At 36.1% G+C, this 25,686-nt stretch overlaps 1 protein-coding gene across 1 annotated transcript; it reads left to right on the forward strand.

The window, feature by feature from the left end:
* Positions 1–340: 340 nt before the first annotated feature.
* On the forward strand, positions 341–25,686 carry LHX5 (LIM homeobox 5). Its single transcript, XM_072413767.1, has 5 exons — positions 341–776; positions 3,368–3,591; positions 15,182–15,459; positions 19,886–20,051; positions 25,285–25,686. The coding sequence occupies exons 1-5, from the start codon at positions 604–606 to the stop codon at positions 25,650–25,652; spliced, it is 1,209 nt and encodes a 402-aa protein (XP_072269868.1). The 5' UTR covers positions 341–603; the 3' UTR covers positions 25,653–25,686.

Consider the following 25,686-nt stretch of genomic DNA (forward strand, 5'->3'; position numbering starts at 1 on the left):
TGGCCAGCAGCATCACAAGTCTATATATGAATGGGTGACAAATCTCCAAATCGCCAAGATTCCTCCTTGATGGTGAGTGTGAACTCCTAGCTCAGGCTCTGCTCTTCCAGTCCTTTTCAATGCCAGGGACCATTTCCTAGCCAATGTAGTCCTGATATAAATTAACTGGTAACTATGGCTACTGATTGCTGATTGGCTGGCGGCAGGTAAACGTGCTCTGTGACGTCACCAAATCTGAATAAGGATGCGCGAATTGCCAAGCCTGGCACACAAAGCTGATTATGGGGCATAGAGGTGGAGTTGGAGAAAGTGTCATTTAGGATATCTCTGTGCAGCCAGGCAGGAAGTTTTTTCCTTTTTTACAATAATTAGTAATATTTTTTATTTTTGCTTATTGCGTGAAATTAACATTTGGAAGAATTTTATCTGCACCGGATGAGGAGATCCAGAGATCGATTTGATTTCGGGTACAGGCTGATATTTTGGGGAGAAGCCCAGCTGTTCCATCCATCGGAGATCCTAAGTGCTCAGGGGGAGCGCTGCTTCTGCTGCTTCGGGTATATGTGGATTGCTGTGGGGACATCAAGGTGTTCTGGCTGAATCATGATGGTCCATTGTGCTGGCTGCGACAGGCCCATCCTGGACCGCTTCCTCCTCAATGTGCTGGACCTGGCCTGGCATGTCAAATGTGTCCAATGTTGTGACTGCAAATGTAACCTCACAGAGAAATGCTTCTCCAGAGAAGGAAAACTCTACTGCAAGACTGACTTCTTCAGGTACCAGCTTCATATTCATCATTATTGTCATTGCTCTGTGCCAGGTACTGGTGGAACCTCACCATGCTATGCCAACTCTTGGATACTTGTACTGACCCAGCAATGAGATGGGTACCACATTGATCATTATTAGGTGATAGGGGCATCAGAAAAAAATCACATTTATATAGAAAAAATATATGCATCAAATATGGACAGCAAAATGCATTTTATTTGACTTTAATATTTGATTTTGTGTGCACATTTATATCCCAAACACACGCATATATTGTATAAATGTTTAGGTAGAATAATGTGTGCGTGTATACGTGTGTTTGGGATATATATATTGCGTGTGTTTGGGATATATATATTTCAGCATTTCTTCAGTTTAGAAGTATAGGCTATTGATATATATATATATATATATATATATATATATATATATATATATATATATATGAATACATTGTACTTTGGTCATATTCCGCACCTTTGCATGGGAATTGATGCTTGGTATCATTGGAATTTCCCATTATAATGCAGGATGGAGCGGTCTGGGCCGGGGACAGAGACCAGGCACCCCATCTAACTTATTGGAATGAACTTTGTGGAAATAACCCCTCTTTTCGGGACTAGAATATGTCTTTTTCATGTAAAATTCGGGACTGTGCTAATTCCGAATGTCTCTGAGAGATAGTTGCTTGTTTGGGGATTTTGCTGAATTTACTCACCCGCTTCCATTTATACCGGGTAAATAGAGGATGGTTTTGTGGGTCAGTGCAGGAAAGGGTTAAAGGTGATTTATTTTTAATTTTTTTCTGGTGAAATAAATGAGTGCTTAGTTTTAATTCGCTGCCCCCTAAAAGTATCCTCCCAACTAATGTGAAAACTATTTAGGAGCATTTAATGATTTTTGATAAGGTGCAGGTGAGCTAATTATTTTTCTGGATAAGGAAACCATGACTTATGACCTGTAATACACTCACTAAATCAAAGTCACAGCTCACCTTCACTGATCAGGCCGCCATACTACGGCCACAAAATGACTAGAAAATAAAAATAAAATAATATTATATATATGTACTAAAACAATACAAATAATGATAAACGCAAACAAAAATAACATAAATGTAAAAAATAGCTGATAGCTGAGGTTGATGATATAATTTTAAACAGTTAAAGTATTTGTTGACGAATTGTTGTAACGCACAATTAAGCGACAGAATATTTAAAAAAAAATGTAAAAAAAAGTTTTGTTATATTTTTTAATCTTGAATATTATTATAATAATCACAACTAACATACAACGAATATCTATTTGGAAATTACATTTCTATGTACGCAGATAGCAGTTCCTAATATCTAGATATTTATTTTTTTACCAACCCAAATTTGATCATTCTGGATTGCGCTAAATTTTAATCCCGATAAAAGAATTAATTTTAATGAATTGTTCATGTTTAATCCGGTGCCTATTTTTCCTGTCTTGTGCTGCTTGTGTGTTTCCAAATAATTTTGTACATTTCGGCATGCTGTTGACTTTTTTTATGGTAAAATTAGTAAATTACTCTGGAAGCTGCAAAATTATTTTACATATTTAAATGTAAAATATTAAAAATATGTGACATGTATATAAAAGTATACACACTATATATATATTTTATGGATATTTCATATAAATATATATATATATATAATATTTTTTTAATTCCACCCACAATATCAGTGCCTTCATAATATAATAAATTCACATTTTTGTCTCACAGATTGTAGGCATTAATTTTATATACAAATCATATCCAATTCTGTAATTTGATCAACAGATAGTAAAATTGAAGAAGTCATAAAAACAGAAAACGAACAGATAATTAAAATCATCTTTTTTGGTTTGCCTTGTAATTTTTAGCAGCTAAAATCTAAAGGTAAAAATGAATATTTTGAGTTTGTTTAGATGATTACCATTCTCAGGAGACGGGTTGTGCTGTGTCTTAGTATACAGGGGTACCACTATCCAATAAATGGAGGGTGTACCTTACTGATTAGGGGGAGCACTCTTACAAGTCGGAGTTACCCATTTCTGACCTTAGTAAATAGGAGTACCTCTAACCAAGATGGGGAATGGGGGATTAGGGAGGGCACTTTTACAAGACCTAAGTATGAAGTTCTGACTAAGGGAGTAGGGGGATCACTTTTACAAGTCGGGTTATGTTGTGCTGGATTTTAGTGAATACGGGTACTAATACTGATCTACTATCACAAATTGGGGTTATTTCATGCCTCCCCATTGTATGTAGGTGGACCATTCTCACAGGTCGGGGATGTTGGATGGGGCACCCTAATGAATGAGTTTCTAGCAGCAGCATCATATAGGATTTGGTGAAAGTGTACACAGGCTCAACGATGGAAAGTCCTAATGGCCATTTACACCTATCTCCTGTTGGCCATATCTTCTGTGTTAATGAATACATCACAAGCAGATGAAGCAGATAAATCTGTACTCCAGATCAAGCCATTCTGTCTGGATGTAGAATTATTCTACCTCCCATTGATGATGTATCATTTGATCCTTGCTTGCCCCCTATGCTGATCACTCGTTGTTCTCTTTGCAGGAGGTTTGGTACAAAGTGTGCAGGGTGCTCCCTAGGAATCTCCCCCAGTGACCTAGTGAGGAAAGCCAGGAGCAAAGTATTCCACTTAAATTGTTTTACCTGTATGGTGTGCAACAAGCAGCTTTCCACCGGAGAGGAACTCTACATCATAGACGAGAACAAATTCGTCTGCAAAGAGGATTATGTGAACGCCAGCAGCTTGAAAGAGAACAACCTCAACTCAGGTGAGTGATCTTGTCTTCTACTCATACAGCTGATTGATCAATTGCTGCTCTGTGTGACGTTAGCATGACGTCATTGTATTCTCCTTTTATCATGCAGTAGATCATGTGAATGTTAGCCTCCTGTGTGGACTGGATAATCAGACAGTGCCTGGTATGTATCAAGATGTATATATAGTTGATGAATTGTTTTTTTTAGCTTTACATTTGGAAAAAATGTTGTCTATCTTCTATGATCAATTCTTTGTGAATCATTAGAGCCCCATCTATCTATCTCCTGGTTGTAAAGCTCCTACGTGGTCCTGATTAGATAACCTCAGCTCCAGCTCAGGATACACAGATTTACACATACACCCCCTACCCCACTCATACATGCCAGCCTGTGGGTGGAACAGTCTGAACATAACCACAAGTGCCAGACACACCTGCTTTTGTTAGGCAGCCAGGATCACTCAAGCAGCTTTGAATACCTTACCACCCAATGCAAGAGCTTCCATGTGCCATTCATGAGCCTGTACCAGCCAGATGCCCCTTTCAATCTGCATAGTACCATTAGCAAATAATGCTGAAAAAAGGAAAGCCGGATCATCAAAAGGCAGCTCACCCTTAAATTTAGTGAAATGTTACTGAACACACACTATGGAGCTGATTTGTTAATAGCATTATTTTGACTCTGGCCTCTGTTCACTATAATTTGACAGATAAGTTTAGGGTCATTTAAACAAGAACATTTGTAGTAGTATTCAAAGTAAACATGTGCTAGTTTTTATTTTCTTTTAATAGATCAGCCTATTATATAGCATGTAGGATATTCTGCTGCAGAACAAAAAGAATTATTATTATTATTATTACAGAGTATTTATATGTTGCCATCATATTACGCAGCGCTGTACAAGTCCATAGTCATGTCACTCTATACCATTTCTTTTTTTTTGTGAATCTGCCTCATTGATTATTGCAATACTTGTTTCTGCTATGTGTTATATATAGGTATGTTTGTAGACAGTAGCGCAGTTTGTCCAGAACAGGCATGAAAAGCCTTGTTTGTTATGTTTATAAGGAACAACATGCCTAATTGTTCTGATACCAATCAGATCCACACATGTACTGCCTACTGTCAGTAGGAATATATGAAATTCATTGGGGGCTGTTTCTGTAAGGCAGAGTTGTCTCACTGTGGATACATGAAAATCTGTTTGTTTTAGTTATCAACCAGCTTAAAAAAAGGAATCTTTATTTATTTATTTATTTTTCATAATACCAGTGTGTCATTCTGGTTCAAAACACACAGATTTAGAATGATGCTCAATAAGGCAAAGGGCCACATACTGACTGCAATGATCAATGCCAAATGCTCAGATATCATGCTCATGTTTCTAATATGAATTTGGAAAACTGCAGTCTTATTGGTTGGCATGGACTATGTGATGATGTTTTTTGTTTTTTTTTGCTGAGATCTTTACTGGGTTAAATTGTAGGCAGGAAATGGTAAACAGACTGGTGATCGGACACCCTCCAGTGCTCTGCATATTAGCTGTCATTCCCTAAAAAGCACTACAGGATCCCTGAAAACAAAGCTTTCTAATATGCAAATAGTGACCAGCTCTCATGGTGCCAGGGTCTGGCATACCCCACTTATACCTTCCTATTGGCTTATCGCTAATAACCTACAGTGATGGCAATGAGTTAGGAGTGCCAGAGCTGGAGACTAAGGAAGCTAGTCACTATTTGCATATCAGAGCTCCATACATAGATAGCACAAGTGAAATTTAGAAAACTGAAGAAGCATGCCAGGCATTACGAATAGCTTTTTCCCATAGGATTTTTTGAGCTGACATTGTAAAAAATGTAGATATTTTTAGTATATTTTTAGTATATTACATCAATGCTTTTTATGTTTATTACATCGTATGGGCATCACTAGCAACCAGTCCGGTCATGAGAGTATTTTTTCATTTTTTCCTATAATCTACGATAAAGTTTGCAATAACCCACTGACCAAATAAGAAAACATATGCAGAAATGTTGCATTAAAAAGCTGATATGGCTATTATAACTAATAGTTCTGTATGAAGTGTTCATGGAAGATATACATTGACTTAACACACTATATCCATTTCCCATAGTTGTATTCTGTAATTTGCAGCCACATCCATTGTGTTATTATTGTGTTTATTTGGGTATTCTTTTCATAAGCAATTTGTAGATCTATGGAGCACTTGGTAATAAAGAAGTGGGCATACTGCTCAATTCATACTTGATGAATTCATCTTAGAAAGATTAGGAAATAATCTCAGTAGAAGTATAGACACCATATCACACGCCATCCTCGTGCATTAATCCTGTCCTGCAAATAAGAACATGTTTGTCTTTGTGAAGCATGAACATATATTCACTTTCCCATATTTCAATACATTGCCTCCCTTCTGCATCAACTTTTCTCTTGTTGGACATTTTGGGAGTGATTGGTTGTTTGTTCTTAGCAGCTTTTCCTGAGGTTGGTGTACTTGACCTATCCTGTCTTGGCCTGTCTATGTGAGGGGAATGGAGTGTGGTGAGGTGGAGGTCGGTGTCTCTGAGTCTGGAGACATTTGGTAATGAACAATCCCACTGAGATTCCATATCTGGAGCAGCAGCAGCATACTACTGGCAGCAGGATGGGTGGCACAGTCGTGCTTATTGCTAGGTCTCGGCAGGAGGAGTCCATCTGCCGGCAGCACTTGTGAGGACCACCCTGCTTCTACCTAGCTTCCTGTAGCTTCCTGGGACAGGGTCCTTCTGCCTGAAGGGTGCTCAGGCATCTGTGTTGACCGCCTTGCGTCTACCTAGCTTTCTGGGTTGGGGTCCTTCTGCCTGAAGCGTGGTTAGGCACTTGTGTGGACTGCCCTTCTTCTAACTTGCTTCCTGTAGTTTTCTGGGGTGGGGTCCCTCTGCCTGAAGCATGGCCAGGCATTTGAGTGGGCCGGCCTGCTTCTACCTAGCTTTCTGGGTTGGGGTCTTTCTGCCTGAAGTGTGGTCAGGCACTTGTTAGGACTGCCCTTCTTCTAGCTTCCTGTAGTTTTCTGGGACAGGGTCCTTCTGCCTGAAGTGTGGTCATGCATTTGTGTGAGCCGCCCTGCTTCTACCTAGCTTTCTGAAACTGGATCCTTCAGCCTTGGATGCAGGACAACAACCGCGGGCCACATTCAGACCCGTGGGCCTTGTGTTTGACACCTGTGCCATAGAGGGTTCTCACTTTGTCAAAGAAATATTGAAAGTAAAACAGTGCTGATGAAAGCTCCATGTTCCTCCCAGTACAAACTCTCACTCAGGGCCTTCTTAAGACTTAGTAAACCAAGTAGCCCTCAAGTATTATTAAGTGAAGAATGAATGCACTTATTTATGAATATGATCTAATGACAGGACAAAACCATTTTCATAATTTGACTATTTATGTTTGGATATATAATAAGATCAGGCTCTTTAATTAAAGAGAGGATATATGTAACCATGTAACCAAGTGCACCTACCATATTTTATAGGTGAAATGATCAGTACTCATCACCCCAAGCTCTTGTCTCTTTGTGTATGTAGTCTACAGACAGATTCAGCTAAATGTGCCACAGTTGTGTCACAAAGTAAAGCAATTATATCAGTCCATTAGTGGGGCAATATATAAAAATATACACGGGTGATCAAACACAAATTATTTCAGGATTTGTGATACCCATGCTTCATCTTTTTAGTATGACCTGGAAAATTGTGTTCAATAGGATCAGAGCGGTGATGACAGTGGATAGTGGTGTCCTCGATAGTTCACAGTATACATTACTTGTGTTCGATTATCCTGGAAGCCATCCTAATCCTTGGATTACTAATTATTATCTAATAATACATAGAGGTACAGTATGTCCAAAGGCTCACTAGAATATACAACAAACTCTTTACGTCTACCCTATTCAAGATTTGTGAAAGCCATAATTGGACTATTTTCAAAGTGAAAGCTCTGGCTATGGGCCCAGACTTCCATCCAGATTCCCCTTTTTTATTCAACATTGGAAGGGAATACATGTTTGGCATGACTACATTAAAATGTAGTATTTTAATATGTACTTATAATAATCCAATCCCAAACTAAGTTCCACAAAAAAGAAAATCCATTTTTTACATTCAACTTGAATATGTAATGATGATAAAAATGACTGCTATCTGGATTTATTAATGTACAATTTTGGTGTAAAAGCCTAAATAATGACCAAATGAGGTGCCAATAAGACTGCATGGACAGTCTTGTCTATAGATTCCATGTTCAATAGGTCTGTGTTGTAGATAATGGCTTCTTCACATATTACATGAAAACATTTATTTATAGAACATTTTCAGTGATATTTGTACATCTACATTTCCTTAAATCTTTAAAAAGCTGAAAGAATACAGAAATGTTTTTTGGTTGAACTACTTCTACAACAAACCATTGTCTGATCATTACTATTTTTATCATTGTCCATTTTTTGGAGCTATCTTGGAAATTGAAACATACATTATATTCAAGTGTATTCTTCTGATTTCTGCATTTTGCATACAATGCAAATAAATACAGTTATAAATGAAAAGAGGACAACAAAATAAGAAGCCCTCAGAGAGATAGGACATTAGATTTTATCTGGAAATCTGACCCAAGGGGATAACAGGGGATAGAGTGATGGCAGACATATTTGTGAATTACTAATGAAGGCTCTGCTTCCTTCTCTAAGTTTTCAAAGTTATGTGACATATCTTAATTATTCTTAAGAACAGGACATCAACTATTTAAATAACCATAATGTGGAATTTCTTTTAAAAAACATTGCAATATTAGCTGACAATGTGTTCACTGAAAGTGCAGTATAATTTCTGCTTAAAGCTGTCCTCCAGTCTTACCCTTTATTTTGCACAGCTGTACAAAGCTGTGGTGAGCTTTTCACAATATCCAGTATAACCAGAAAAGCCAGGTTAGGCCTGCCTCATTTTCTGGCTGAATGATGTCTAGTATCATTTCCTTCCCAAACTTACCGTCCCACCACTTAAATAGATTTAATTTATTTTCTTTCAATATTGGGGACTGTACATTTTTAAGGAAGCTATGTACAGCAACCTGTTGACCCTGCCCACCATGATCTGCCTGCATTGCATAGAGGAGCACAAACACCTAATGATAACATCAATAGGTCAAAAATAACTTATGTGATAAAAATGAAAAGGTTTATTTTATATTAATGTTATATGTTGATGAGGGGAGAAAATGAGGAGCCACAGATATTAAAAAGGTAAGATTTAAAAAAAATTGAATAAATACCTATTTTTCTATTCTCAACCTAAATGGTTGTTTTCACTAAGAAGGTGATAAATAGCAGCATCCATATTGTTTCTGTTAAAATCTTGCATTTAATTATTGGTAGGGTTAAAAATACAAATATAGAAAAAGAGAATTAACATAGAAAGACATGATGCATGGTGAAAAGTAGGAATATTTAATGAAATAAAGTCTCTAATAGAAGGTAAAGGACATTTTACAAGTATTGGGCTTATAACGTCTATAGAAGTGATGATTTAAAGTTATAAGTGATATTGGTATTGCTGGGAGCATCACTAATATGTGGGATCTACAATGGGTCAATACAAACATGCAGGGTAAGCCAAAGAGATTTTCCAGCTCAATAAAAAAATATTTACAACCACTATTTGACTGTTCCTTTAAATGCACAATATTTGCCACAGTCAGCCTCATTTTCTACACGTAAAGTGACAGCAATCATATAATTATAGGTGATGAAATGTATACCAACAGAGCTTCTGTGCCTCATTAATGCATATTTAGGTCCATTTCTGGTCACTCTATTGGCTTCTCACCCATCACTTGTAACAATATTCCATTTTTTACAAAATTTCTTTTTCTCTGATTTTGAAGTTCAGCATGATTGACAGTACAGCTTGTGAACTATTTCTTTTATTAAAAAGGACAAAAAAGGATAGCACTTAAAGATCCAAAGAGAAATCATCAAGTAATGTATTATTGTATGTGATAACTTGATAAAGAATAGCATTTCCTTTTAAACAATGAACGAATAAAATGGGGTGATCATTGGAAAGCAGCAAAGAGTTGATTCATTTCTATCATTTCATTACAATCTTGGACATGATTCCTAATAACACTGGCTCAGCAGCCATTCTTTTGTTCTATGCAGATAGAAGATATATGTATATCTTTTATACCCCTCAATAACTCAAAATTTACACTCAATGAACCATAGCTTATCAGGACTTATCAGGTCTAAAGTTCAAGCAGATAGCTATTGCTATACGTATTGATTGTATACAAAAACGGAAGATGTAAAATACCATAGTTATAGTTTAACTCCCTAAAGTGTTAGTATAGGAGAAATAGCAATATATATGTGCTAACGTTTAGGGCTCTATTTATAAAACAAGGAAACAGACATTCCCTTAAACATTCCCTGGTGGTGATCAATTACTGCCATTGAAACACTTTGAGCTGCAAGATTCCCACAAGGGAATGTTTCTTGAATATCTGATTCCCTGTTTTGTAAATAAATGTGAAGAGACTTCTGCAGTTGTAATTTTGTTTAACACACTTTGTTATACTCAAGATTTTTAAAATGCCTTAATGTGTAGAAAAACAGAATCCATCTAAAATTCATCCCATAGTCATTTTGTAATAATTATTTATTCCTGATTCCAGAATGCATTACCTTCTTTAGTGGTTTAGCAGTCTGTACCCAGGAAGGTCATTTATACCTTTGCTACAGATAATTTTACTGAAGTACTGAAACAGAGTTTGAGAGAAGCATTAGCTGGTCTACTTAAGCTATTGTCTATCGGAAGGGCTGCCAGTGATGGGGATTTGTCAGCTTGCATTAGGGGGAGTCTGGAGCAAGGATTCCATACACTGAAAATGGAGACTCACACATTACAGTAGTTATGTAAACTGTTGGGTGTTATAAATAAGAAGCATTGTCCCTAAACAGCTATTTTTAAACTCAACATGAGTTTGGTCATTTTAAGTAAGGTGCCCCATGTGTAAAAATAATCACCTGTATGGTCTGCTGCTTACATTGCAGTCAATTTATTTATTTATATTATTGCAAAGTATGCCCATGCCATTGCACGGACATCATCATCCTAGCTTCAGATACACCACTTGTGTCCAAAAAGCAAATAAACATTATTGTTGCACATGAGTGGCTGACAATGCTACCTACTTACCAAACATTTTTGATATTGTACAGCTAAACTGAAGGAATTGTTTTGTTAGGCTACGTACACACATGTAATAATTGTCATTGGAGACGAGCGATCAATGAAACATCGTTCCATAATTGTAAACAAAAAAGTGCACAACGACTGGTCACGACGCTGACGAACGAGGAATTTTCCTGGAAACGAACGACGGTCACAGCAGATGTGATTGGACGATCGTTCATAATCTATTGTGCATACGGTCGTTCAGTGATCATGGATTGTTCTCCTGTACATGTCACGTCCTGCATTGTTCAAACATGTTGTTCTAGTGTGTACATTATTGGTGGATTTTATTTGAACAATGGTATCAATACAGCATGTACAAAATTGTGCAGAATACAATTGTTCAAAATAATCGTGAATAATCATTGATCGTTCGTTTTTAAAACGAAAATTATTGCACATGTGTACCTAGCCTTACCATTTGTAAAATTGCTGGCTACTTGTCTGTCATGCTTATCCTGTAATCTGGATCAATGTGCAATGGTTGCTGGCTACATACTTGTGTTTGTTATTGGCTCATAGAACAGTACATTTAATGGACTGGTATGATAGTCAAGCAATAAGCAATGTTACAAGTGAACCAAGTGGTTTGATCATTGATAATATTATTTGTTTCATTTAAAAATGATTGCATTTCTGCCTGTGTAGGTCTGTACAGATTTCATCATTGTATGGCACAGGCACCACCAAAAAAAGGAAAATCTAAGTAAATCATCTAATAGGATTTTGTAAATTTTTATGAAAATAGCTAAAGCTAATACTTACCTAGAATATTATTTTTATTATCTATAATATTATGTGTAGTAGGTTTGTAGAACATTTTTAAACCATTTAAAACGGTAAAAATCCAAATTCTCCATAAGACAAAACTACCTTGTATGGCTTTCATCTAGTGTAAAATATACAGTTTGCCCTTCACAATTGAGTTTGTTCATTTATTTCTCATATTTGCGTAATTTGCAGTGGCATTCACATATAATTAGACACACTGCAAATATTTTACACAGACAGACCCTTTGTAAATCTCTGTTTCCATTTGCTGTGAGCAGAGCCCCCTGAATAACACGTCCCGTCAGTCTGTCTCTGTGCAGCTTTCATGTGTTGTGCACTGATCTATCATACAAGAATTCTCTATTCTAAGAACGATGTACAAAGGCTCCCAAGGTCACACGTGTATGTTTTGTTGTGTTATTCTTTGCTTTTCTTGACTAATACAAGCACAGGTTTTAAACGTTTGTTTTCCAAGCAGTTACTGAAATTTTTTTGTGAACTCTTGTTACATATTTTCTTTGTAGAAATAATTTCTATAGTGTCCATGTAAGCCTGTTAGCATTACACATTGTCTACTCAAACACAAAATATCCACAATTTGTTTCTTTACTTTGTGGTAAAAATGTGTAAATAGGAAACATCTTTTGCCTTATTTAATAAAGTAATGCAAATTGTAGTAACCATGTGTAACAATTGGAATAGTTCTTCTATTTACTGCAACAAAATATGACTAGTTGCTAATAGTCACTGCACTTTACATTACTTTATTAAATAAGCCTTTTATTACTATTTATTTATTTATTGTTTCAATTCAAAGAATATATTAGTTTTAAGTCTTCATCCCTTTACCTACTTAAGTCTTCATCCCTTTAACTACTTAAGCATATAACTGATAGTAATCTCCGATACATGTATTACACTGTTATATTTATACATTACACTGTTATACTGTTACATTAAACTCGGAATATGTAATAGGGTAATACAGAGCAAAGATACACACATAAAACACCATCATTTAATGGGGTATTTTGCATTCTTTTTTTAATATACCATCTTACTTTAAAACCAGTGAACCTATATTAGGTGATTATTTAGAATTAGAATTCCACTCAACCAATCAAATTCTCAGTAGCATGTAGACTGCCCTTTTCTGACTGGTTGGTGAGATTTTTTTGCCCTTAGTACATTGTTATTGTTTATGTGTAGATAATAGGTGCTGGGAGCTTGGTGCCTATAGTTCTCATCATGGTGTTTCTCCAAATGTTCCAGATTTTTAACATTATTCTGGTCCTCAGTATGGACCTGCAGGGGCACATGTACAGATTCATTTTATCAATGGCTACTTCAACTGCATATACCATCCNAATGCTACATTCACCCACAGATGCATGCTTCCTTTTTGTGAATGACCAAAGTCTCTTTACCTTTAAATGTATTCTGACTCTAACATCTTACTAACCCTTAAACTAACATAACCCCTAAAACCTGCATTTATTCTATCGGGAGCCAGGAAGCTTGAAGCAATATACTGGGATCTAAAGTTTAAAACCTAGAACCATTGACCTACCTTCTACCTCCTCTACTAATCAGTAACTTTGTTTACTCCCTTATGAATAAACCCAAACTAATAATAAAATGAGATTGTTTTAGTACCTATATGTATCTTATCAGCAAACAACGCCTTTTTTGTTTTAATTGGATATCCCTTCAAGTTTACTACCTTTTCTTAAAGATCACTTTAATGTAAAAATCATTATCAATATGTAAATTGTAAAAGCTGTATTCACAAATTACCTTCACACTTACTGCTATTTGGTTTGAAGTGCCATTGTATGTTTTACTGCACTTTTCCTTGGCATTTATATGTGATGACCTATAAAATAATCTGTAGCCTTGTAGGAATCAGAAATTACTTGTTTTCATGTAAACTGAAAATGTATGGTGACTATGCAATCCACAAAGTATTTACAAATTCTGAACAAGTAAAAGCACAAGCCACTATTCATCTCTGTATCAGCATTAGAAGTGGTGGTAGGTAATCAGGAGTTTGCAGTTGATCCCACAGACATGCACTGTAGATCCCACATTCTCGGGTACTATTATGAGCATCCAGTAGTCAGTTGTCTATTTATTCAGTTGCCTAAACATACACCTCTACCTGTTAGGCAGTGCGGAAAAAGGTGGCTGCCTGCACATGCGGTTAAGTTGTAAGTGCACCACTTCATAACCAGCCATATGAACAAGCTTTGGAAAGGTCTGGGATGGCGCCGTTTGACTCCCTGTTACTGCTTATTAAGTTTATGTAAATAGTTTGATGTCCATAGTCAGGGCATCGGTGCACTATGGTATGGAATTTCTTCAGTAATTATATCTGCATACCAGGTATCTTCTAAATCCTGATTCTATCTACAATTTTTACAGAGACATGTCCTTATGACCACCATGATAGTCTTGATTTTGCAAACATTTTTTTTCCTGTTAACATTTGGCATGTGTATGGTGGACACTATTTCGTTTTCCATATATTTTTTGCACATTTTGGTTTTATTACTGACTTTTGCCTTTGGGCTCTGCGAGCATTAATTTTGGTGCACAGAATGATTACTGTTTTTCTTTATACCTTCTGCAATTTTGATCTGTTGCCTGAGAATATCAAAGCATTAGAAGGTTTAAATTGCTCCAGGCACTTACTATCTCCATGAATGTTTTTGCAAATATAATGCAGTGTTTTGGGGTGGATGATGTTATCTTGTCTTTTGCTTGAAGGACTTACAACATCTGATCATTTTCTATATTTATGTTAAGACACTTTCTTTTCTGGGTCTAAATATTTTTTTCCAGTGTTTCCCTGTTACATTGCAATATTAGGTATTTGTGGATTTTAGAAGAAAGGGAGGGCAAAATGCTTTGATGAATGTGCTGTGAATGTTTAGTTTACAGTTGTAGAAATTGCTGCAAAGCAAAAAGTAGTTTGGAGAGTTCTGCCATAGTACATATCATCTACCATTTGAAATGGTCTTTTATCTATTTGTTTTGATATAATAAATTAGTTCCCACTCCCAGAATATATATTTAATATTCTTTAGTTTACCAATATGTAAAACTTTTATTTTTTTAAAGGGATTTTTAGTAAAAGCAATTTAAACAAGCCCTAATTAATCTATAGAAAAAATGAGACAGTAAGAGCAACGACTCTCATTTACTAACACACTGTCATTTGTATGTCACTGCTTGCCCAATCACTGTCCATTTACATAATACAGGATGCTCCGTGATTGGCCAAAAAGAGAAGGCACATCATTGAATGAGACTGATATCTGACTGCTCTGGGTTATTTCAGATCAATGTACTTTCCATTATATTTTTAAATATACCCCTCTGTATCATACTCGGGAGTACAAAGATTTTTTAATTTTTCTTCACTGAAATAAATAAATTGAATTGTACAATATTTATGTACCTATATTTATGTGTAATTGTGATTTTTTTTTCCCCTCAATACATGCAATTTCTAAAACCTTGTCTTTGGTTTTCCTAATTTCTTCATGTACAGACAGAAGTTTGTCTCCAGACATTCAAGACCCTGCACAAGATGAAAATAAAGAAACAGATCACTCCACATCTTCAGATAAGGAGACGACTAATAATGAGAATGAGGAACAGAACTCCGGTACCAAAAGAAGAGGACCGAGGACCACCATAAAAGCAAAGCAACTAGAGACCCTCAAGGCAGCTTTTGCAGCTACACCCAAACCCACTAGGCACATTCGTGAGCAATTAGCCCAGGAAACAGGACTCAATATGAGAGTGATTCAGGTGAGAAAACAATCAATTTTATCCAGTTTTTTTAATTTTTTTTTTTTTACCCATTTACATTACTGCAATAGAAATATATATTTGTGCCACTATATCTTAACTGTCACTAATATTCTTGAAGCTTATTTTTTTCTGAAAGCAATTGTCAAACTAGGGACAATTTAATGGAGGAGATCAGAAAACTCATCATTTTTTACAGATAGGCCAGACCTTACTTTTAAACCTAAATATTCAGGTATCTTACAATTTACATTATTATTTTAGTCCACTAATGATTAAAGATATTTCCTTCTGGTTTTGTATATCGGTCCCCCAAATCACATTGTTCTTATATTCACCTGCAGCATTATCTTTCTATATGTCTGCTTTGAAATCCTGGTTGACTGCCGGCCTCTCATTTAGCACTCTACTTTAATTCAGTGTTTGCTTCTGTACAGAAGAACGTAATATTCATTTATAAGATAAAATAGTGAAGTGTTTGGAATCACAGAGTTTTGTTAAAGCAGCAGAGGCAGGAACTAAGTGAATGTTCGCTGAGCTTTGTAATTAGCATGAAGCTGTTCACTTCAATCAACCAATCATGTTCTTGCACATGTTTGGGTACTGAGGTTCACCTTTCCTTTATATTGTGAATATCCATTTTTCTCAGTGAATAGTACCGTATCTATATTTTTTGTCTTTATATTTACCAAATAATTTTTAATCTAGCCAAAATACTGAAATACTGATACCTATTCTAAAAGATCCAAAAATACAGCACTTTAATAAACTGATAAGGATGTGTGATTCCTTTTTCCATCGGTTATATCTAAGAACTTTTTTTTTTGTATTTTTGAATTATTCATAGTTTGGATTCATTATCATTGCATATTTACAGGCTCATATGTCATATACAAGTAGTGTAAAAAAGTGGTTTTTCTTATGTGTTTGCATCCATGTCCAAAGGGGTAACTTTTGGTATTAAATGAAACCTGAAATCTGCCAATGTTGCTTCCAAAAAATGCTAGTTGCCTGCCAGTTCGGCTGTTCAAGTGGCTTCATTGAGGTCACTGACTTAGTATGTATATATAATGTTTTCTATTTTCCATGCGTATGCCTTATTATTACCTCTGAAAGTAAAAGTCCAGAGACAATCTGTGGCTAGAACATTCAGAAGGAGCTCTGACAGCCACCATATTTCTCATGATACAGATAAGGAGATGGATCTATAAATACAAATACTGTGTACTCTTTATATTGTTGCACCTATATGTTTGCAGCTGGAGAAGCCTTCTGGTCAATACATAGACTAAGATATTGTCAGGACACAGCCATTGCGTTATTGGGTAGCTCAAATGTAAGAAATCCCTATTTATTATCTAAGCCACATAAATGTCTTGAACATGTAATAGCATGGGATGCTCCTCACAAAATTATCAAATTGACTTTTAACACAAGATGCTGTAAGGAGGCTAAATGAAATCTATGCAAAAATTCTTCTTGCTGGGGTCTCTTCATTTCATTGCCATATATAGATGTTTAATTACTTGGACAAGCCATGAAAGCATTTCTATGACACATGTAGGCAAACTGATAAATGAGAGCTCTTGCTGACACAGAGTATACTCTTTGGAAATTCCATATGTCAGATGTCATTACCATAACAATAATACTGCTACTTTATTCTTTTTTTACATATATAAAACAATGAAAGCTTAAATGCATAGACCATAGAGAAAACATTTTCACATATACAACATAAACAACAATGATCTTTTTATCTTGTCTAGTTTTAGAAATCAGGTGTACAACTGTATTAAGTGGCCAGGCTTGATCTCTCTCTTTTCTAGTTACATGTTTTGTTTTTTTGTGGTTCTTTCACTTTTTCTGTAGCCTTTTCTCCAAGCTCAATACCTTTTTTTCTGTAAGTCTTTGCCTATTATTCAGTTTGAAAAAGATTGGTGTTTTTTAATCCTCATTTCATCAGCAAAAGAGTGAGGTCCTTCCCTTGTCTCTCAGGCGGGGGTCCCCATTCATCGCCCTGAAAGAGTTGTAATCCGGATCCTATAAGCCCTTTAGAGGGGCTTGTACAGGATATGATGCTTTTGATAAAGTGGTTTTCATGTTTGATGGTTTTCATGTTCCTGCTCTTGCGGCTTATCCTGGTAAGAATTCCTCCAAAGTTCTCAGTAATCCCTCATCTTAGGGGTGGGATGCCATGCCACAACCCAAGTCAAGGGATGAGCTCCAGACCTTATATTTTAAAATGCCATCACAGTTTCACAAGGGTAAAACTATCTCAAGGTTTGTAATTACTTCACCCTGAACACAGCATGGCTCAAAGTATGTAATCCATACACTTTTCTAACCTTCACCTACTAAAGACACAAGAAATCTAAAATTACAGTCAAATACATATAACCCCTAAATTGAAATGTTATTTCATTTCTGGGTGGTTGCTGGCAAATTAAATCACATGCTGATATCTCTCCCCTAGCAAGGGATTTCTACCAGGATTCAAAGTTCTGCCCATCCAATGTAGTGATTACAAAGCCAAGTGATGGTGTCAGGATGATACGCTGAGCTGTTTACTGAACAAATACCAAGTTACACCTTCTTTATGTCCTTGTGAGTAAGGGCAAGGGCACAAGCTGCTGCTGGAAACTCTCACCAATGAACATGTAGATGGATATTTACATAGATACACTTTAAGTCTCATTTGCTCTAATATTCCAATATTTTACATGTTTAAAATACTTTATATATGTAACACATTCTAAGTTTTGTTTTAAAATTAGTCTTTTTGGCAATTTTACTTTTGTTTCTTTTTTTTTTTTTTTTACTAGTTTATCCATCTATTTTTTTACATCTTTCTGCTTACGCATATAAAGATGGCTTTATGTTTTAGTCTGGTTTAGAAATATATATGGAAATTACTTAGCAATATATATAGCAAATTACATATTGATTATATATAGACATTGTTTCCCTGTCTTTAGATTATATTTGAAGTTACAAACCAATTTTTACCCCCATCCTCTTGTCAGTATATGCAATCTTGGTCAGTGCTATGCTTATTGTACTGGGATTGTAGAGATATATGGATCACAAAACTGGATCAACAGATCAAATCATATGACTTTTCTGTGTAGCTTCAAATGCCCCATCCTCCTTCAAAACATTACAAATTTCTTCATTCTGTTTATTATTTACTATAGCCCCTTGTTAGAACTCTATGTACGGTATCTCCTTTTACATAAATGACTATTTGTTTCTATAAAAAGATGCGTCATATAAGATTACGCTTGCAGCATTGTGCTGTCATTTGTCCAGTGCACTCAACTAATTGTGGTCAGAGGTTCTCCTCAAACCATCGGTCCTCATCAATTCATCCTCCAGTGCTTTGTAAATAGGTGTCCTTGCCTGGACCAGTGAAGGGTGTTGTGTTGTCATCCATCTTTGTGGAAAAGTGGATAGGTATAATAAACTGGTATTATTTGTAATATTTTGAGTTGAAGCACTATTAAAAGTAACTTTAAACATGAATAAGTATGTAATATCACAGTTGCAGCAAAATGTCCTTCTATATGAGATTTATCTGGCTGAATATTGGCATTGTGGATTGCCATTCATCTTTATGCTTGGAAGAGAGTTTATCTATGTAGGTGTGATGATATTTAAATATTAATTATGTGAACATTGTAAACCCAATAACAAAAATGTAATCTATATTGCAACTTGCCATTTATTAGTTTTTTTTACTTTATTATTACATTGTGATCCTCAGGTCCTGAAGTAGAATGATAACACTCACACTATCTATGGAGGAGCCAGATTGTCACCATAGGACAGAAAATTTGCAATTGCAATGAACTACATAACACCTTTTCCTCTATTCCAACTACCTATCTCCATCAACAAGGAGCACTGAGCTTTACAACCATTTTAGCAAAAATGACCCCATTGGTGGACAGCTGGAAGGTGACTCCATTATAGATTAGTCAAACTGAGTGGAATATATTGCAGAATTTACATTCTTTGACAACCAGAAAAACGATACAAGATCCAAAACAAATCTTGTTTGACCAAAATCACAGACTGGATCATTTCTTGGGTATAATGTTAAACTGATGATGGTATAAACTGTAATATGTTTATATGTGAGCTATTTATAAAAAAAAGGTGATTAAAAAGTAGAGGGAGAATAAACATCAGAACAAAACCCACAGAAGGCATTGAAGCCCTTTATTAGGGACAGTGTTACACCTCAATAAATCCTATAGATCTATACTGAAAAAGAGTGGTAAACAATTGAGTGCTTTTAACAGTGCAATTCTCCCAATTTAGGTTCAAGAAGATATTGGTTTACTTGTTGACAGTAAGAATATTGCAAAATTTAAATCTAGACACATTTCCTAAAAAGAATTTCTCTAATGTTTTGTTGTAGGTTTGGTTTCAAAACAGGAGATCCAAGGAGAGAAGAATGAAACAGCTGAGTGCTTTAGGTGCACGAAGACACGCTTTCTTCAGAAGCCCAAGACGAATGCGCCCCTTAGGAGGAAGGCTGGACGAGTCAGACATCCTTGGATCTGGCCCTTACAGCTACTATGGAGGTAACCTACAGCCTGAGTCTAATATACCTTTAGCTGGGGGATGCTCAGCTGATTGCGGTACCACCTGTGATATGACTGGCCAATTCAATGGCAATCCTATTTGGTAAAACCTATATTCATGATGCATGTTCTTACAAAAAAGGACCATGACTATTTTACCATTATCGATGTCACTTTCTATGTAATCAATTTGTCTATTTTTGCAAAATCACATTTAGCTTTTTTACCCTGATTTTAATAAATTGTATTATGTGTTGTAAATGTGAAAAGGGTCATTTTTCTAGGTGTCTGCTATTTTTCTAAAAATTAAAAATCAACATTGGACGCTTGATTTATAAATGTAAATAATTATACTACTGTCAGCAATAGGTAAGCACCAGAGTACCAGTATTTTATGTGCTGTAGACAGATGTCCAAGACTATGTGCATTACCTAATGCCAACAGGGGTAGCGCTTACACAGCTGCTCTATTGTTTTTATAAAATATTTATTTAGGGTTCATAGTATGAAGGTACTAAACCTCATGTATTTAGGGTTCAAATATGAAGGTACTATAATTTCCCTGATGGGCATCACAGAAACTAAAATGTTCACCTTGTCTTAAGATAAAACAGACCCCAATCAGGACACCAATGTCCCCTCTCCACCTATTACACAAACACCAGGACATGGGAATCCCTTCTTTATGAAGACATTGGGCTGCATACCACTTTTTTCACCCAAAGACAATATTAGGATATTTTGCATGTTTTTCCACTCTGCAAAGGATAATATAACCATTTTAAGAACACACTTTTTCATCTTTTCTTACTGAACAAGTGATCAGCTGGTAGACATCCATCTTATAGAAAAGGTTACATACACCTGTGATGCCATATCGGTACTGCAATCAGAATTCAAGTGATTTTAAAAAAGGAAACAACATTTATAGTTTATGTGGTATTCAGTGAGATTGGTTGGGATCTGCACATTTAAAGGTTGCATGCTAGTAGTACCTAGATTTATTGGGTGCCGGATCCTTGAGGCCCTATAGATACATTTTATAACAAATTAGCATTTGTTCACTCTGTTGTAGAGCTAGTCGTATACTAAATATTATTTTAAAACAATTAAACTGATTCATGTTCTGCTCGCGATAAAGCGATTACCTCCTCTGGATTTATTGATCAACTGATGTAAATACTTAAAGACCTGACCTTTTCTCTAATAATGTCCCAAATTTTCAGTAAACTAAAACATGCAATCTCTCAATTCCCCTACTGTGAGATTACAGCCCATCCAGTGAGTTTTTTAATCTGCTTTTCAGATGTGTTTCAGCCCTCAAAATAGTGAAATATTGGCTAAAAGCAGGGACCTCTTATTACTGTTAAACATTTAAGAATGTAATTGGGAGTCCCTGCAGCAATGCCAGGAATGTATTACATTCAGAGGTAAAGATGTTTGAAGATATCAGTTAGCAAGGATAGTCATTCTAATTGGGGGTCAATTTCATGGATGATGGACATTTGTAGCAAGGATGGGCTTCTCCTTGCAGTTTTACTTGCAGTAGACCCATTTAAATATTTTCTTTAATTTAGTGGCAAACACGCATGTAAACAATTCCTATATTATGTTGGCGCACATACAGTATCTATAGGTTTTGTATATTGTAATAGTGGACAAATGTATCTGTATGATTAGTGTATGCAGTTTAAAGCTAAGTAACCTTGTAGCATTTTCTTTGCTGAGGAGGTCAATAATGCAAGTACATTTTTCTGTGTGATGCATGACATTTCTGAAGTTGACCCCTTTCAGTGCCTATTTAAGGGATAGTAGAGGATTTTGGTTTTCTTTATCCCTAAAATACCTTTGCCCTACCCAGAAACCTCATTTTCAAAGATTAAATGATTGCAAAGCCTCCAAGAGAAGGATTTTCACAAGGTTTCTTCCTGAGGTCTCTTTAATCTCCTTTTCCCTCTCAATCCTGTAACCATCGCCACCTCCTCCTCTTACTGAACATCACCACTTTAAAGGTCTCCTTCTTCATTCCTCTAAAGTTTTCACATTGCGGCAAGTAAAAGTAATGTGTGTTATTTTGGAGGAGACAAACCCACTCCTGGTTCACCCCACTGCTCCTTCTCCATCATCCTGTTCTCCCCTCTTTCATCACCCCCTCCTTTACTCCCCTCTCTCTCTTCTCTCTGTGTCTCCTTCTCTCTCAGTAGTGTTGTAGGGGACAATAGCACAGCTGCTTTCTTTGTACCTTATTCAGACAACAGTTGTTCCAATTACCTTCACATTCTTGGAACATATGGAGGGTGATTGGAGAGAGCAGGGTACCCTGCCTTTCTCTGTTTGTTTTCTCCTTCCTCTGATTCACAATTTACCAACTGCAATTATAATTTGTGTCATGTGCCCCGAAATCCACACATTAATAATATTCCCAGAGCGGTAAAATGCAGCAGTGAATGATAGCAAGCCTCTTTTTTCATCTTTCCTTGCTAGCTTCTTGCTCATATTTACATCTCTTCTCCTTTCTCCCTCCGTCGCATCTGTACGCCGTTGCTGTCACTTGCATTGTGAGCAGACAGAAAGGTATAACAAAAGCCTTCTCTCACATTCTGTCTTTCGCCTTTATCCTTCATTCAAGACATTACGGACAAAAGTCATGCTAATAAAGTTATAATATACACTAGAGGGGTTCTAGATGGAGCACGACGGCTGACAAAACATCCTGACACTTACCATTAACACAGCTTCTTTAAATCCTCTGTAATCATAGCGCAATCTGTGTCAGTACTGTCAACATTATATTTTTCTTGTTCCAGTCTTACTTGGTAAAAAACTGTTTTCACATTATTTTTCCTAAATCTACAAATTATCCATTGAAAGCTTTATAAGTTTACAACTTTCTCTATCATTATAATTAGCCTTGTAGAACCCCTTTCAACTTTTTTGTTACATTTTCTTAGCCAGGATTATATTGCAGAAAAAATTCACTTTTCCGAAGGATAAAATTCACAATTATTCATCTAAGATTTTCTATAAATTTCTTCAGCCAACCCATTGGTTAAATCCCCTATACACTGTTTTTGGTCACCTATATTTCCTCAGCTACCTATCTCTAGCAGAGTTCAGGCCTGGAACATCACTATTACAAATTAGGTTAGGTATCATAGGGTAACCTATCTTTTAACATTCAGTCACAATCATTAAAAATTTCCCATCACAGAGAATAAGAGTTATTGCAATAGCACATTGGATGCAGTTCTATCTAAAACTAAAAATCTGAATAATACAAAAGTGATCAAGTGGCAATTGTACAACTCTTTTGTCTTTCAAAACCTTTTTCAAAAGGCAAGATTTTTTTCTTTTTGCTTTTTCCCTAACATTCTCTATCATGAATGTGCCAGTACGTACCAGTAAGAAAACATGTTTAATAAATGTATCCCCTGATATCATTTGTATGAATGTTTATTTTCCCTCAGTTCTACCTTCCTTTTTTAAATGTTTCCCACCCCTGCGTTTAATATATATTTCACCTTCAGTCTTTTTCACATCCCTGCCTCTCCCGAATCTCTGATTTTCTTCTCCCCTCCATACATCACACCCCTTGCCATGTCTTTGTGATCTGTTACAAGTTAGATGTGTCTTGTTTCTTTGAGCTGTATGAATGGGGATGTCTGTTTACCAAGAGCTGTGCATTCTGTGCCCTCAATAGATTTGTATGTCAAGAGATTACAGAATCGGCTCTTTCATACTAAGCAAAGAGCAAAACAAAAGAATCCAAATATGTGGCTTTATTCCTTCTCCTGTAGGTGATTTAGTCGCAAATTCAATTAAAAGGATACTAAATCTGGCCCGTGGTTCTTTTCATACTCTGTCCTACTTTGCATTGCATTTGGTGCTGTTAAAATAAAAGAATTTGGTTTTCCTTTCCGCTTTTTTTTTTATTACATTTATATTTTTTCATTATCATAATTTATAACTATTTTAGATTACAAAACACTTATGTTGTTGTGCCAGTAATGTGTTACATGATATGTTTCCATTCATTCATAGTACATTTTTTCATTGTGTAATAAGTAGCCTCAAAAGTAATTATTTTCCCATCTGCTTCCTCCCTGCATCTTTGTATTCTCCAGCTCCTCCTCAAGCAGCCCAGAGACCCCTGCATACTTAATGCCTTGCCACACTTATAAATGGGTTTCATTCCAATCGCCGTGTGATTTATTTCTGCTAAGTGTTTGCCTTATTATTTACCATTAATTAGGGTATGAGGGCACTGACCTGAGACAGGAGGTGTTTTTCTCATTGCACTACTGAATACCAATGTTATGAGAAATTTTACTGAACTTTGTCAACATTATGGAAGGATAAGTGGCCTTTCAATTGATAGTTAATAAACGGAGATTCTACCTTTCTACATAGGAGGGGTAATAGTAATACAACTTTTTGTGCAATGTGAAATGCTTCTTTTGTTGTGGTCTGTTTGTCACATACATTGATACCTATGTGGCATTGTATACACACATTTTTTTTAAACCAAACACGTAAATGTGCACACACATTTCAAATATTCATACTTGTATTTAGATGATCATTGAATATAAACTACCGTATAAAGTCTGTCTTACCCTCAAGCAAAGACGTTTCTCACTTAAACTGTAGCATTTCTTTTTTAATAAAACAGGTTTTTCTGCTTTGGAAAGTTGTGAGGAAAAAAAAGAATTTCTCACCTTTCCTGTCTTGGTCTTAATTAATGCAAAGCAAGTTCTGGTTTCACTGTGGCTTCTTCTACCCCATTTCATTCTTTTTGTCTTTTCTTCTCCATGTAGTTTTCATATGCTTGTCATCTGCTCTGTAATCCTATGGCTGGTTTTATCTGTAGCACTCTTGCGCATTGACAGAATAAATTATATATTCACAAAGAAACACACAAAAGAGCTGCTCCCTGTCACTATCTCATGCACTACATTCACCAAGAGGAGCTTAGGACTCCTCAAGCTAGAGGCCGTGCTGTACTAACATATGTCTGAGGAAAGTTGCTGCAAGAAATAGGTTCGAAGCAAAGTAAAGGTAATGGGAGGAATAATTATGGCCAAATATTTCTCTTTCAAATTCCTTTGTTGGGTTACTGGTCATTTACCCTTAGCAACTAGAATATTGGGAAGCTGAATAATTAAATGTTTAACATGTTTGAATGTAAAACAAACCTGTTCTTAGTTTCCTTTTTCTACTTTTATCTTTACAGAATACCAAGGGGATTATTATGGCAGTGGAAATTATGACTTTTTCCCTCATGGGCCTCCATCCTCCCAGACACAATCTCCAGCAGATTCCAGCTACCTACAGAATTCAGGGCCTGGTTCTACTCCTCTTGGCCCACTTGAACCACCATTAACTGGTCACCACCCTTCAGAAAACCAAAGATACGCGGACATGATATCTCACCCAGATACACCCAGTCCAGAGCCTGGTATGACTGGCTCGTTGCATCCTATTTCTGGAGAAGTCTTCAGCAGTGGTCCAAGTCCTCCATTTTCTATGTCTAGCAATAGTGGCTTCAGTGGCCCTTTACCCCATCAGAACCCTGACATGAATGAAGGCACAGTATGGTAATACATATTAATATACTGTACTCTATTAACAGTAG

The sequence above is a fragment of the Pyxicephalus adspersus genome, chromosome 6 (assembly GCF_032062135.1).
Source record: "Pyxicephalus adspersus chromosome 6, UCB_Pads_2.0, whole genome shotgun sequence".
Taxonomy (NCBI): Eukaryota; Metazoa; Chordata; class Amphibia; order Anura; family Pyxicephalidae; genus Pyxicephalus; species Pyxicephalus adspersus.